Raw genomic sequence first — 12556 nt, 5'->3', positions numbered from 1 at the left:
AGCTGATATGGTGTAACATACGATCTTTTGCTCTGTGCCCAAACTATCCTAGTGATTCTGCAGCAAGCATCCAGAATCAGCATCACCATCTAAAGGTCACTATATATTGTCATAGATACATGCCCCCCAGTGCTTTTCATTGAATGTTCAATCCAAAGAAAAACTCTCAGTAACTCAAAAGCTCGCTTGCTATTTTGTCATCTTTACTTGAGATGGTTTAAAATAATTATCCAATATATTTTCCAATCTTCCATGATTTCAAATTGGAAGCGTTATCTTTGCTTGGCCAGTCCAACTCTATTTCCCATCACAAAATAGGTAATTTGTATTACTCCTCTTAGGCTTTAACGATCTGAGGGTGTTTTCAGTGAAAACTATTACCCACATGGAAGGAGGAAACCTAAATATCTTAAGCAAATACATTCCTTGACTAAGAGTGAACTGCATACAGAAACTAAGCAGAGTACACACTGTATTTTCCACAGTGTTATAAACAGGTCCCCTGTAGGCAAGAGGCTAGACGATAAATGATCGGAATGAATGGAATGAAGAAGTGAATGTCTGGAAGTTTTAAATGTAACACTAAGTCACAGGGCAATGTTTCTGAATGCAGGATTCAAGGAAGAGGGTATATTGCAAGACTAATGGCTAACTGAGATAACACTTTTTCAGTCACTGCTCAAGCAGTTGCCAGCAGTAGGTGTATGAATCGAGTCTGCTTGAGGACTGAAACATACAGTGTGGGTGAAACTATCCTGTCACTTCATAAAGTTCCTGACCAAAGTTAACTGCCACATCTCTGGGGGGGAAACCCAAAGCTTTTTCTTTTTTTTAAAGGACAGACAAGTCCAGCAACAAGTTAACTTTATTAGGAAAATGTGTTGTTGTTTTTAGATATAAAAGCTAACTTTTCTAAATAAAAGAAAGTACTTTTTTATGCAGGCTGAAGATCATCAATCAGATACACTCAAGTTAAAATCATAGAGAAGGATGCATGGCACGAGGTGGGCATCTTCACTGTAGTCTTTTCAGCATCTGCTAAATATATTTTTGTTTAAGCAAGCCTATCCAGACATGCAGAAGTTGTCATGTGTTTAACCATGTGTTACAGCTTATTATTGATTTCAGGTTTCTTTTTTTGAATGTATGAATATTTTAAATATTTGTTTTTAACTGTTTTTTACTGATCATTTTACTGATTTATTCTTTTTGTAAAGCACTTTTATTAGAATCAAAGGCGATATAACTGCTGTGAAATAAACAAACGAGCATTAAGCCTAACATTAATATTACAAACCTTATATATATTATCTTCTTCTTCTCATATTGTATGCATATGAGGGCCTGAAAATTTCATCAAGCATTTAAAATGATAATTCTACTGCTGCAAGTGTATGAGCTACCAGAAAAGCCGTATTTTAAAAATCCATTAAGAACCCTTCATTTGAAAAGCATTACGATCTATTGGATCAGTGATCTGTAAATGAAGAAGGATCAGCAAAAGGACTGTAATTAATCTGAAGGTGCTTGTCAAAAATTGCTTGTTAATATTACATGCTGATGATGAGCATTAGTAGAAAGCGAGCTGTGCAGCACTGCTGAGGAAATGCACTGCCTGAAAAACTGCACTTGCCAAAATTTAGATATACAAAACACAAGGGATATTGTGTACCCAAAAGCCTTGCATGATTATTTGTTACTACCTAAATTTCAATTGATGATGAGTTATATATTAGAAGAAGAAGAAGAGTTTGGATTTGATATCCCGCCTTTCACTCCCCTTCAGGAGTCTCAAAGCGGCTAACATTCTCCTTTCCCTTCCTCCCCCACAACAAACACTCTGTGAGGTGAGTGGGGCTGAGAGACTTCAAAGAAGTGTGACTGGCCCAAGGTCACCCAGCAGCTGCATGTGGAGGAGCGGAGATGCGAACCCGGTTCCCCAGATTACGAGACTACCGCTCTTAACCACTACACCACACTGGCTCTCAATTCATTAAGAATGCATTTCATCCTTTGCAGAAAGTGGGGCAGCTTCCAACTTCTACATGTTGTGAAAATATTTAAAATGTAATAAATTACAAAAATGCTCCATGCCAAAATGGTCAAAATACAACAAATGCTTCAATTCCATTCAATGGGAAGCCTAACGTCTGTTTTGCTAGAGGCAGCTTAGCATAAGAGAACCATTCTGGGGAAACGAAGACATGAGTTTATTTATGGGATGTCCACAAATAAATCCATTATGGGAGAACAGACCTAGGTAAAGAGGTTTTAAGCTCTTTTTAAAATACGTATGTGGCAGTAGCATAATCAATAACTCAAATACTGATATGTACTGCAGTCACTGGCAGGCTACTCTGTTGCTGCCATCTCCTTCTCTTGTTGGGGAACAAAGAGTTTGAGATGGGAAGATGTAGTGTTGTTTCCATCTTGGACCCTTGGCTGCAGGTTGCTCTGTCCAAGTAGGTTGAAGGAGATGGTGGTCTAGGAACAAGGGGGCAGTTGAGCAAAGAGTGCAGGCACTGGAGACCCATTAGAATGGCCCATCCCAGAAGGATGTCTGAGTGTCCTTGGGTAGTTTTCACACTGCCATGTCTGGGGTTCCTGTTGATGTTTTTAGCTATGTTGTGGAATTCAAAGATGAGGTGGGTGCTTCAATATAAGCAATTACGGTATCTTCCTGTATAGGCTGCCTGGGCTGGAAGCTGGGGACACTGTGCTGTTGTGTTTCTGTATTTATCTCAATGGCATATTCCATAAGATGCCACTTATTTTGAGGGGCCCACATGGCATTTGTTCGCTATCTACATAAACTGATCAGTGAGGTCATCCAGAAATTTAGAGTGTGGTTATCCAATATGTGGCCTACATCTTATTTTTATTTGATTTTGATGAGGTGGTAGACCAGGGTTTGAGATTCCTAATGAGTCAGATGAGAAGCAATATACTGAAACTCAGTTCAGGTAAGAAAGAAGTGCTGCTGGTCAGTTGTTCACCTGTCAGTCTGATGAAACTCAATCTGTTCTGGATGGGGTTGGGCCCCCTGCTAAATGGGCAAAATACTTATACAGTAAATTAAAAAGTGATTGGGCTTTTGTACAGAACCATGTACAGAAGCAGAAGTATGGCCAGCAGCACTATCCAGCTCCGAAATGAATACTTCATTCAAAGCTGTATCATCATTATTAAAAGGCCTAGTTGGGCAACACAAGAGCAGTCAACTATAATGCTGAAACTCTGACAGCTAACAAAGTAATTAAAATGATCAGTCCCCCAAAGCATTTTCACTTCACCGCATTCACAAATATTTCATAGAAATTGTTTTTAGAGAAATGGGAACATGGAATTTAGATGTACTGTGGAAGCTTCTCCTGTTTCTCTGGTGTTATGTTCAGTGCTACAATGCCCAACCTCAGCTCTTGATCATGACTCATGTGTATGTTTGCAGCTAGGTTTTTGAATTTCATCATTACAGCCAGGTAGAGGAAGAAGAAAAAATGGTGGGACTACTGAACGGACCCATAGATATTCTATTAATACAACATATTAGTGCTAGAAACTGCAGGCGCCTGATGTAATGTTTTGCTTTTGCAATGTCTGTGATGAGATGTCTATATGGGAATAGCTATACAGGAAGGTCATAGTTGGCTGCCTCTAGGAGATGAGACACTACAAATAAAGACCTCCCTATATACAGTAGCAAAGAGAAATGAGTTTTACAGATGTGACCAGCTTCAAATATCCAAAATGTGCCCCTGCTCCCAGCAGACCTAGACTATATGTTGGAAATATTTTCTCATGCTGTCTGATAACTCTTAGTTACTGGGTCCACTACACGAAGAGCTAGAATTTTAATACAATTTTAATAAAAATGATTATGTTAAAAAAGCTTGGATTTCAAACTTTTATCATTTAAAAATAAATAAAAGCTAATGGATAATTCCTTAAGTTGGACTGATATATACTCAATAACCAGCTGTCAAATTTCGATATTAAATAATTATATGCATATTTTGTGCTATGACTGCTCAATTGAATACATTTCTACATAAGTCAATGTCTGCGTGTGCTCAGCAGCTTTGCTGGGTTAATTGACAGCAAGATGCTATTGTAACAATAGCTGCCAACTTTCAACACTCCAAAGATTAATGAGTCAGCTTTAATCTTTGAATATATGCAGTTCCATACAAAGCAGTATAAATTAAAAATAATGGATACTTTGATGCTTTGTTTGAAGAAAATACAATATTGCCAATCATACTGTAAAATTATAGTGGCAATAAATAAAATAATTGTCCCAATCAATCTAACAATGAATAAAATATTTTTTTAGAAGTGATGTAATAAAACAAACTTTTGTATCACTCCTGGTCATTTGCTACGTGTAATCACATGGTAGAGTTCCACAGCCCATGTGGGCTGTGCGAGTTTATTGGAGTAGTTACCTTAGAAAAGTTTTTTTTTCTGCTTCAGAATCTATAGGTAAAGAAAAATTGGCTAAATTCAGTTGCTTGCATGAAGCCTTAAGTGGCAGTGGCGTAGCGTGGGGGGTGCAGGGGGGGCGGGCCGCACCGGGCGCAACATCTGGGGTTAGGGCAAATCCATGGGTTAGGGGGCGCAAATCCACGGGTTAGGGGGCGCAAATTACTTGCCTTGCCCCGGGTGCTGACAACCCACGCTACACCACTGTTAAGTGGAGTCCTGAATCTGAAGTACCTGGGATCAATATGCTCAGTTTTAAGTGTCATTAGAGAAAACGTGGTTCTGGTTAATTATTGGTGCAGAAATGAAGCGTTTTACAAATATCACTGCAACTGGAAGTGTTCAAAGCCATTTTTACATATGATTTGGGGAATATTAAATTCTATTCATTCAGCTTTTCTGTAATCTCTATTTTCCTCCTTTAGCACATCTTTGACTTCCTTTTTGTTCAAAGGTCCAAGCATCGCCCTAGCCAATTATAGGTTTTAGAATGTATTTTTATGTCATGTGTGAATTACATTGCATTAACACAAGTATATGCTTTGATGGAAAATGGTTTAAAATATTTAAAATAAAAAATGCATATTTACTTTATTTCTATTCCATTGTTAACTCTGAAGAACTTAGGACAACAGGTAGGTTTTCCCAGCTGGTCTACCATCCCACCCTTTTTTCAAGGCTTGGGCGATTACATATTAATTACAACAGACCATTCTTGCCCAGACCATATTGTTCCTGCTCCTAGAGAAACAATTTACAACAATCCTACTTTTATCACTAAAGGCCAAATTATGAGTAGTCATTGGGAAAATGCAACTATTAAAGTTCCTAGAGCATGAGCTCTGTCTTTTTTAACAGTAGTATGTTTTTTGGTGAAGATGGCTACTTCCTTTTCTAAAATCTGCTGCATCTTTAAAATCTTGAAAAGCTGAGAAATAATTTAGACCCCTACAAACATTTTCAACTCTTTTCATACAACAATGCTAACTCGTTCAGTGACTTCTTCAGAAAAAGAGAGGTACATACATATAGTCAACAGCACTATTCTATACAGATCTGCTCAGAATTCTCATTGTTAATAGTGCATACTTCCAGATAGGAAAGTAGCCTAAAATAATTATAAGTCAGACATTCCATAAAAGGACAATCAGTACAATTTTCGGTAAATAGTCTGTTCACAGTTCTCAATAATTGAATTGCTCATTTCACATTGCCTGCTGTAAATTTTTCTTAGATAAGAACAGGATTCTGTTTGTTAGAACCAATGGAAAACACTTTCAAATAGACTTCTACTGTTGTCAAAATAATTCATGCCATTATGGAAAAGGATTCTGAACTAGAGCCATAAATTGTAATAATTTGCTAAAGTTAATTCCTTGGATTAACGCACAAAAGCCATCCTATCCCATATACAGTAAATATAAAAGCAACTTTAGAGAGTATTATCCTGCTATGTTATTGCAGCTTGCAGGTTTTTTTTGCACTCAGTGTCAACTATCCTGAAAAGATACATTGAAGAAGATTTCTATGAAATACATTCCAAAAAATCTATATATAGTTATTCAGGCGTAACTTGAAATAGATTAGAAGCCCACTGGATAAACCACATCAAAGCAACTGTTGGCACAGACAAATTCTGAAGATACAGAAGGATTATTTTCTTTTCTACCTTAATTGTGATGTTGCAGGTTAACTGCTGAAAACCAGGGTGGCGGGAGCTTTTGATTTTTTTATTATGCATTAGACTTACTTTTCTTTAAGGAAATCCACTACCCTTTTGAAGTCCGCCACACAGTATTCCCTCTTCATGTCCATGAGTACGCTATCAGAGGCACTTTGAACTGGTACATGAAGAAATGCATAGACTCTTGGATGGTTGAGAATTTTTGCCATTTCCTAGAAGATTAAAAATGAAAACAATAACATTTTTACCACATCCTGGTAGGCACAGCATTGCCTCCATTCATTACCAGCTTACAGAACGTACTATTAACCAGCATTACAACACATATTCATGTGAGGATGCACTGGAGTACTCAACATTTTATTTATGATGAAATCACATGCACCTGCAATAGATCACCAATGAATACGTGAAACAAATTTACTGAAAAGCATCATGTCTGAGGTGGAGTAAAGGAATATGGAAGTTTCGAGGTGCTGCATTATAAAGGCCCATTCCCCCGCCCTACAAGTCAACACTTGATAACACAGTCATTAAGTATACACATGTGTGAACTAGCCCTCCTCTAATTTTGTTACTTCTTCTGTTTTCACAATTTCCTGCTGTCAATATTCCCTTACCAAAATTGAGGCCTAGGTAAAGAACATGAATATCTCTTCATTTTACTGGAGCCATAATTTGACTTGCTGTCTGCTGATATGAGGTTAGATTTGTCCTGGGTATTTTGTAAAATGCAAAATAAAAATCCCAGTTTCAAACTTGTACTAAATTGGGTGGTTTAATTTAAATTTTTTTACTACTCAGTTATTTTTCCTGATGCCTGGAAATAATCTCCTTTCTACCTCCTTAGTCTTTCTTGTACTTCTATAAATTATACTGTGAGACAGCAGATAACACCTCAAAATTTCAGTGCTTCTGTTAGTCCGTAAGCCAACTGAGGCAAGGTCCAAGCATGCATTATTTGCTTATTTGCATTTCTTCACCACCTCATAACATAACTTGTTTTGAATGACATATATCATGACCAGGATCCTCACAACTGTGCGAGCAGAACAGCTTCCATGAGTGTGGTGAAAGTCCTCTCCCTCTCACCTATATCCTACGTCATAAAATTAGTCCTAGCTTTATTACAATAAGCAGGTTATAAAACCTGGCACAGAATGAACATCTAAAGCTGGGGGTTCCCAATTTTATTTTTATTGGTCTTTTCAGAGACTGGAGGTGTCAAGTGAACCGCCATACACAAATATTGTAGTATTATTTTACTATACGACTTGCTAGGATTGATACATCATAAAAAACCTTGCTGCCGAAAGTTTAACTGCTCTAAAAAAATTAATCTTCCTCCTTCCATGTAATCTCATTTGTATTTACATCACCACGGTAGATGCATCCTTAAGTCGAACAAAAGTAACTGATACATTTACTATCTTGTTCTTACACAAGTAATTTAATTTAATGTAAAAAGCCAAAAAAGCTACAGATAGAAACACGTTTCCGCATAATTTTGTGATGTTTTCTGGGATATGTTCTTATTAAGCTTCTTTTCCCCCTCATTCTCTCATTTAAAAATTATATACAAAATATGCATTCAAAAAACAAAAACAAAACCCTGATACTAATGAATCAAATTGCATTACTGCAGATTATTCAGATGATGTCGTAAAGCAGAAAAATGTGTCAGGTCATCTGTCAAAGAACACAAAAGATTTTATGCATTCAAGTCAAATGACAGATTTGTAATAGCAGAGGTGGTGGCTGATAGGACTTTAATTAGCCATCAGAATATAAATACCTCATATACTGATATCTCATTTGGTTATTAATGAATATACAAATATTAAAAGAAAAACTGTCGACAGTTAATTATGCAAGGTATACATTTGCTCTGTGTTAATAGCATTATCTTTTGGCCCTGGTGTCCTGAGCTAATAGCAATTATAAAGATATGCTCCTCCTCCTCCTCCTCCTCCTCCTCCTCTTCTTCTTCTTCTTCTTCTTCTTCTTCTTCTTCTTCTTCTTCTTCTTCTCTTTGCAAAAGCAGATAATTTTATTCTTTGTAAAACTGTATTTTTCAGTGATACTTACATTTGCTACCAAAAATCTACAGACTCAATTAATGTTGATCATCCTCCTGCTGCTAATCCATGAACAAAATTAGCCTTAGCTCCAAAGATTTGCCACAGGCAGATGGCATTTATAAGTGACTGACAGAGGACTTGACACTGAGCACAAGATTTACGAGTGGAAAAGTCTGCATTCAAATATCCCCCCCACTATCTCTCATGGAATAATAGGAATTAAAGAGAACATTTGTGATGGATTTTAATTGCTGTAGGCTGCTTTGGGATCCAATTTTAGTTGAAAAGACAGAAAGAAATGCTAGGGCTGAATCAGGGTTGCATAAGTGGGACTCTACTCATGCAGCAGGGCTTTTCTGGCCCCACTTCTCTCACAATCAACTACACACTCACAAAGCTATACCAGAGCACTGAGGAACTCTCTTGAATAGCATGGGATGTGGTACTCTGCTTGTGCAAACTGCCTAAGCCCTACTGGGACAGTTTAGCTGGTAGAGCATGAGACTCATAAACTCAGGATCGTGGGTTCAAGACCTACGCTGGGCAAAAGACTCCTGCATTGCACAAGGTTGGACTAGATGACACTCGTGGTCCCTTCCAACTCTACAGTTCTATGGTTCTACTGCTGTTCATTCCCCACCACCATCAGTACCACACCTCACATTGTGCTGGAGGGTTCCCTAACTCTCAGGGGTTGCTGGGAGCTGTAACAGGGAAGAGGGGAGAGGACCCCACCCCCTGTCCGCTGTACAAGCAGAATTCTGCTCATGCAAAACCTGAATCTGTACCATGCTAAACTATTGTATGATAAAAACAACCACCTTGAAATCTAAGAAGAGAGTTCAAAGAACCTACAAATTCACTTCTGCTCCAAAAGGCATGGGAATTGTAAATTACAGCACCACCCTTAACTTGCCCACCATGAAAGCAGTAAATAGGCTGACAGTCTTAGATATGTGTTCGCTTACAACTAAGCCGCCATGCATACACGCTATGCCTTGATCTTTCAGCAACAGTAAAGCTGGCACTGCATAAAAATTTAATAAGAATTTTCTTACATACTGAAATTCCCATTGGAAAGAACGGATGCAACAGCAACCTCCATTTGGAAAGAAATCCTATTGCTGGTCACAGATCAAATGAAGCGACTCTGGGAGAATACAGAGGAGCAGCATCTTTGGGACTGGCAGGGGTGCAAGATGGCATGGAAAGGGGAAGGCACCACAGTGAATGGGGGTAGTGGGTGAAATGACAGAATACAGGGACTGGGTACAATGGCCAAGAAATAGGTGGAATGATAGGACTATGGTCCCATCCATCAGTCAGTAAAAGAGAACCTGCTCTGTTGTTGGCTTCCCTTTTCCCACCCCACTCCCTTTTCCTTTAATATTGTGTTTGTTAAGATGTGAGACTCCATCAAGGCCTGCCTCTCTGCATGTAGGAAAGTAGCATGTCTCAGGTAAGATTTCAGCTCTACTGTCATGTGAATTATCCAAGGGAAGCAAGGTTTTGTTTTTTATGAGGGCGAATTCAAGCATGGAGTTCCCCCACTTGTTACCTTAAATGGTACTGTCTAGAAAGGGCTGTGTTTTGGGGTATTTCCAAACATGGTAGCTTCATGAACATGGCTAAGATGAAAATCAGGAAAGACTATAGGGCTTGCTAAACAACACTAAGGAATGGTTAACTGATAGCACAGAAATAATACAATTGTGATGAAATCAACTCAACACATTTCTCAAAGGTGGCAAATTCTGTTAACACTGGGAAATATATTTCTATCACTCGCTAAATACATTTCACATCTTCTAAACAACTTCACAGTGTAGAATATTGAGGTATTTATTGTGTTATAAGGGGGGAGAGAGAGAGAGAGGAGAAAATTAGTGGTTGTACAACAATACATTTTTAAGTGTTGTGTCAGAGCATGTCTGGAGAAGTGAAAGAGCAAAGAAATGCTATTGTAACTTGCTGTACCATTGGCATTTTGTGGGCATTCAAAGGAAGGGGAGGTGGAAAGCACCATACAGCACTCGACTCTACGGCTGGTGTATCACTGAAACATCCTGAATTAATAATGATGATAAAATCCACAGATGGCATATGGTGGGGTTCGAACTAGACTCAGTTTGACAGGTAACATGGAAGGCTATGCATCTCATCTCATCTTGTGAAATTAAGCATTTAAATGGCACTAGCAGATGTGAGCGGCCTTTAAATTTACCTATATACCTTCACACTCAAACACAAGGTGCAGTACAGACAGGGAAATTGTGAAAATGTTTAAAAAGGCTCATGTCAACTGATTTCTGAAGCAACAGCAAAGCAAGCAGCATTTAGAGCCAGATTTCTCAACGGCATAATTTCACTGCTTCAGTTTACTTGCTACTTACACTGACAAACATGGGCCTTAAAAGTGTTTACCACACAAGCATACATACCGCAGAATATCCAAAATTTCAACTCAGGAAAAAAAACAACCATAGAAGAAACTCATATACAAGCCCAGTGTTCAAATTCTGGCACTCTTTGGCTCACTAATTCTGATCCTGACAATGTAGCCTCTATATAATGAAGGGAGACAATCTCCACATGGTCTCTCCCACAGCTCAGTGGAAAGAGCCCTCTGATCTGCAGATTAGTGGAGATGATTTCTCTGTAACTACTCTCATCTCTCAGCTGGAAAAACCCTGCTCCAGCTCCTGATGGAGATGATGTCACTGCAGTGCTCCAGAAGAACTTATTATACTGCTCATCAAGTCAGAAAGCTGCAGACAATCAAGGTGGAAGGAAGGCAAAAGCAACACAGTGGATACCAATTTATTTATTTTTAAATTGCCACTTTAGTTTTTCTAAATGTTGCTCCCTGTCCATTCTCCATTGCTGGTTCTAACAGCCTTGGCTTTCACCAATGTTGGCCATCAATGAGATCTCTCAAGATCATTTCTAAGAACAAATGAAGTGCACCAGCTGTTCTTGAATGATTGTGAGTGGCAAGTATTGGTGTGAAGCAACAGGAAACGATGGAGATGCATGTTAACAAGAGCTGTGGAAGCATTCTTACCAAGGAAGCTGCAGGCAACTTTTAGAGAACAAAGCTTTTATTTAGTAGGCCCAAGAAATTTAGGTTCTAGCCCTGTCTTCAAGTACCATATGTCCATTAACTGACCTGGATGAAATGTAAAGCCATGAAAACCGTGCTGACTTTTCTTCAGTTCATAAAACTAAATCATGCTAAAAAGAACAAATTTAAAATACTCCATATTGTGGCTATACAATAGGAATAAGCTGCCTACTGTATCCTGCAATCTGAGCTAAGCTTTGCCTTGAGGATTTCTTGCAAGACCTTAGACTGAGCTATTTAACAGCTCAGATATAGGAAAGCTCATCTTGAATACTTCGCAAAGAATTCGAAGTCTTGAAAAGCATTTTGCTTTGATGTAACACCTCAGGTTCTGCAGGGCTTACTTTGTCCTAAAGGGGCTTCTCTGGTAAAATCAAAGTGCTCTAAATCACGTTTTCTGAACTTTGTAAACATGCTCAGCCTTCTGTAAATGAATTAGCAAAATGCTATGCAAACTGAACACTAACTCAGTAAAAGCTCAAGCTATGTAGTCTACAGGTTCTCTTTGATACAACAAACTCAGTTCCTGGTAGCTTTAATTCCGAAGAAAACTGTTTGGGGCAATTCCAGGCAGATTACTTGTTCTGAGCAAGTTTGTCTCCATATTGGAGTTCAAAGCAAAACAGAAGGAACTAAACTTTAAAAATACAGGGAGTTTCCTATTCAAATTCCTCATTGGCAAGAACTGAAGAATGAACTGACATTATCTCTCTGTGTGCTGTCGGAAGCAAACTGTGAAATGCAATATTTACCCCCAGAAGTACAGTGTCATCTAGAAGTAGATGACTTTAAAGAAGTAGATGAATTCAAAATATGCATGACAAAGAAGTAAGATCCTGTTCACGTGTTGCTTTCCGGAAAGGAAACTTGACACATGATACATACAATATTTAGTTTTTTCCACTATGGGGACAAAACAACAACTAAACCAGGCTGTATAGGGGAGGCTTTTACAGTCAAACCTCAGCTGTCAAACGTAATCTGTTCCAGAAGCCCCCTCAGCTTCCGAAACATTCAGCAACCGAGGCGTGGCTTCTGATTGGTTGCAAGAGCTTCTTGCACTCAAGTGTAAGCCACGTTGGATGTTCGGCTTCCGAAAAACGTTCAAAAACCAGAGCATTTACTTCGGTGTTTTGGAGCCGAAACGTTTGACAACGGAGCCGTTCGACAACAAAGCTTTGACTG

The 12556-nt window shown here is 38.5% G+C and overlaps 1 protein-coding gene across 4 annotated transcripts in view; it reads right to left on the bottom strand.

Annotated features, from left to right (window-relative positions):
- CDKAL1 (CDKAL1 threonylcarbamoyladenosine tRNA methylthiotransferase) overlaps positions 1-12556 on the bottom strand; it is a 232390-nt gene that overhangs the window by 63494 nt on the left and 156340 nt on the right. For all 4 annotated transcript variants that reach the window (XR_014550602.1, XR_014550603.1, XR_014550604.1 and 1 more), the window contains one exon: positions 6233-6378. Coding sequence is in view for 1 of the 4 variants with exons in the window: in XM_083623907.1 (XP_083480033.1) it covers positions 6233-6378 (146 nt within the window). In the remaining 3 variants the exon portion in view is untranslated. The remainder of the gene's footprint in view (positions 1-6232; positions 6379-12556) is intronic.

This window comes from Podarcis filfolensis, assembly GCF_964270895.1.
Source record: "Podarcis filfolensis genome assembly, chromosome: 7".
Taxonomy (NCBI): Eukaryota; Metazoa; Chordata; class Lepidosauria; order Squamata; family Lacertidae; genus Podarcis; species Podarcis filfolensis.
This window is presented reverse-complemented; position numbering and strand designations above follow the sequence as displayed.